The sequence below is a fragment of the Pundamilia nyererei genome, unplaced genomic scaffold (genome assembly GCF_000239375.1).
Source record: "Pundamilia nyererei isolate P.nyererei 1_Seehausen unplaced genomic scaffold, PunNye1.0 scaffold00281, whole genome shotgun sequence".
Classification (NCBI taxonomy): Eukaryota; Metazoa; Chordata; class Actinopteri; order Cichliformes; family Cichlidae; genus Pundamilia; species Pundamilia nyererei.
In genome coordinates, this window is record NW_005187682.1 from 252,450 (window position 1) to 255,540 (window position 3,091).

Here is a 3,091-nt window from a genome sequence, read left to right on the forward strand (position 1 = left end):
ACAAGGCCAGCAGTATGTCTGCAGCTGGCCTTGTGCTGGCCCATGTGTGGGCCACCTCTGGAAACCAGATCTGGGCCACCAAAGGGCCGTCATTCTTTGCAGTGTGTGGGCCATGTGTAAGCACATTGTGTGGGCCATACCCATTTTGCTAGGTTACTATAGTAACAGACCTTCCAAAAAGTCTGAGCCCAGGTTTGGTGGGAGAAATTCAAGGATTTTTACTGGATGTTGCATAGTAGTAATGAGCGGGTGTCTGTGACTGCTGAGGCTCATATTGGTCTTGTTAAACAAAGAAACTTCCCGGAGGCCTCGGCAGGTCACAAATGTCTTCTTCACTAAGACATTTGACCAAACTATCAGTACATTTTCCAAAATCTGTTATTTTAATACAACATGAAACAGTACATTGTATTTTGTGAGACAGACGTTCTGTACAAACCAAACACACTTTGGATGGATGATATATGTTTTATTGGTATCTGTCTTTGGAACCTGAAAACAGTCAACAACGGGACAAAAACATGTCAAATTAACAATTAAAAACCTTTAAAAGAGGCCAAGAGTCGTTCATTCAGCTGTGAATCAAACATCATTAGTCATATGTTACATTGTATCTCAGCATTTATCATTCAAACACATTTATTTTCTACAGTTTCTCTTCAAATGAGAGAGCTTCTTTTGAAAAATCTCACTGAGACTAACCAGTTACGTAAAAGGATAATAAATCTGCGAGGATCTGCCCACACTGGATCCCTGGTTCTGTGACGAGAAGACACGTGAGACGTCGCTGAATGTTTCCACGCTCGCTGTGACCCAATCAGACGTTCCCAGACGAGCACCTGGACACTCGTGAGCTAAAGGTGATGGATGCAGCTCAAGTCGTTCCACAGCAAACCAGTTCTTAGGTCAAAGTTCTCTTTGTTGGAGGCAAAGGTGGACCTTTCCTGAACTCCACCTTAAGTTCTGGTTAAATTTTACAAACTGGGTAGGATGAAACGTCCGTCACTGGCAGCGAGAACACCGTGACTTTTGTGTGTGTGTGTCTAAAACTGTTCATTGTGATAGAGTTCGATGCACACTGAGGCCAAAAGTCTCACTGCTGTGTCTCTTTGAGATAGGACCTGCTGACGGAGTCACTTACACTCAGAGTGGCTCAAACTGTGGTTCTGGACCCAAAATGTGCCAGTGGATGAGTCTTTTCCCATCAGTGAGTGGCCAGTCTTACCTGGGCTCTCTGGCCATGAAGAGACCCGTTGATAGTTTTAAAACATTCTCTGGTTTTCTGAGATGCTCCGCCCACATCGACCTTCTCATTACAGCTCAAAAGTTCAGCGCAGTGTGGGCGTGGCCTTTTCCCTCCCATGCCTCTCCGCTTTCATCTGAAGCCCCTCCCTCCTGGATGAGGCGCTTCAGGACACTGAAGAGGCGCTGATGGACACCCCTGCCTCCTCCTCCTCCACCACCACCACCTCCATCCTCCTCTGACTCCTCCACGCCCCCTTCAGTCGCTGAACACTCCTGCAGAGCTCGCTGCAGCTCCACCTGATGGAAAAAGACAATTTCAACACCAACATCACGTCTTAAACTCTCTAATCCACAAAACTCAGGACTTTAACTGCTGTCCTACATTAGATAATTTGCAGTTCATCAGTGTTTGCAGGAAAGCTGGGATTAAAGTTGGCTCGGAGTCGGATTTGATCGCTGAAACCAAATTATTAACCCTCCATCACTGGAATTCCCGAATGATGCTGGTGCCAGTTTCCCTCTCACGTTGGAGCTTCCTGGCTGAGGTTGTATTAAAATTATCTCTGAATCTACAGAAACACTACTGGCTGCTTTGATTGACAGGAGTCCTCCACATGTAACTGTAATTAACCCGGACCTCTGCACTGTGGATGTGCTAGAGCATTTTTAATGGCTTGGTGTGGAGCTGAGAAGGTTCACAGACACAGGAGGACATGCTGGTGTGACAGATGCTGGCGTGGGGTGAGATGGACCTCTGAAGATGTTTTCAGATACATTACCTGCAGAGGGAGCGCTGCTTTGGCCCCAAGCAGCGTGGGAGAAAACCACGGTCTAAAAATCTTCTCACAGATCACCTGAAGACGAAGAGGAAAAAGTCACAAATCACACATCAGACTCTCGAATTAGATGAAAAAAAAGAAGAAGAAGAAATCTGCAAAAAAAAGGGAAAGCTTCCAAGTAAAGAAAAGTGAAGAAGAAGAAGAAAAAGAGCGCATCAGGAGAGGTAATCACAGAGGAGGAGGCGCCGTGAGTCTGAGCAGCACCTGATTGGTTCATCAGTATGCAGACGACATCACACACACACACACACACAATGACTTCTTTCTCTCCGGAGATGATTGGCAGGTTGAGGGTCATTGCTGGGTGCGCCCAAGAGACACCTGTGGAGCCTCACTTTGGCCAATGGCAGAGCAGCATGTTGTCAGCATGTCATCATCACTCATCTTCATCTTCTCCTTTCTTCTTCGTCTCTTTGTTCTTCGCCTCCTTTCCTCAGTTTTGGTTCAGTTGTCAGTTCATCTGTTTTTTCTCCTCTTTTGTGTCTTTGTTCCTTTTTCTTCATCACCTGAACTCTTTCCCACTTCCTTCCTCTCTGCTCCGACTTACTCTTATTTATGGTGATAATTGATTTTGTTCTGTCTCTGGTTTCTGTTACTTTCCTTTAAATTTCAGCTTCCTGTCCTCTCTCCTGGGATCCGTCCACTCCGTTAGTTTCTAAGGTTCCCGCCTCAGACGCCGCCGTGTTTGCGCCTCCGGGCGTCACCTGTTAGAGAAACAGTTTCCGTCCGTCTCATATTTAAACGTCCTCTTTTGGTGGATGAATGCAGGTATCACGTATCACGAGTCATGTGATACGGGGCGATGAGAGTCCGTCCTGGTGTTGTCACGGCGATGGCGATGGTGACAGAAACGTCGGCTCAGCTTCTGGTGTCCTTTGTCCTCTGAGTTTGACGGGCTGATGAGTCAAAACAACTTCAAGCTAACAACGATCATCATAATACTACTACTGCTAACAATGTAATATAATGTAATGTAATATAATAATATAATATAATGTAATATAATA

The 3,091-nt window shown here is 45.7% G+C and overlaps 1 protein-coding gene across 3 annotated transcripts in view; it reads right to left on the reverse strand.

Annotated features, from left to right (window-relative positions):
* Positions 1 to 454: 454 nt before the first annotated feature.
* Positions 455 to 3,091, reverse strand: part of dipk1c (divergent protein kinase domain 1C) — a 40,091-nt gene continuing 37,454 nt past the window's right edge. For all 3 annotated transcript variants that reach the window (XM_005750627.1, XM_013915286.1, XM_013915287.1), the window contains 2 exons: positions 2,025 to 2,099; positions 455 to 1,542 (listed from right to left, as the gene is read on the reverse strand). In XM_005750627.1, coding sequence (XP_005750684.1) covers positions 1,321 to 1,542; positions 2,025 to 2,099 — 297 coding nt within the window. In that variant the 3' untranslated portion in view covers positions 455 to 1,320. The remainder of the gene's footprint in view (positions 1,543 to 2,024; positions 2,100 to 3,091) is intronic.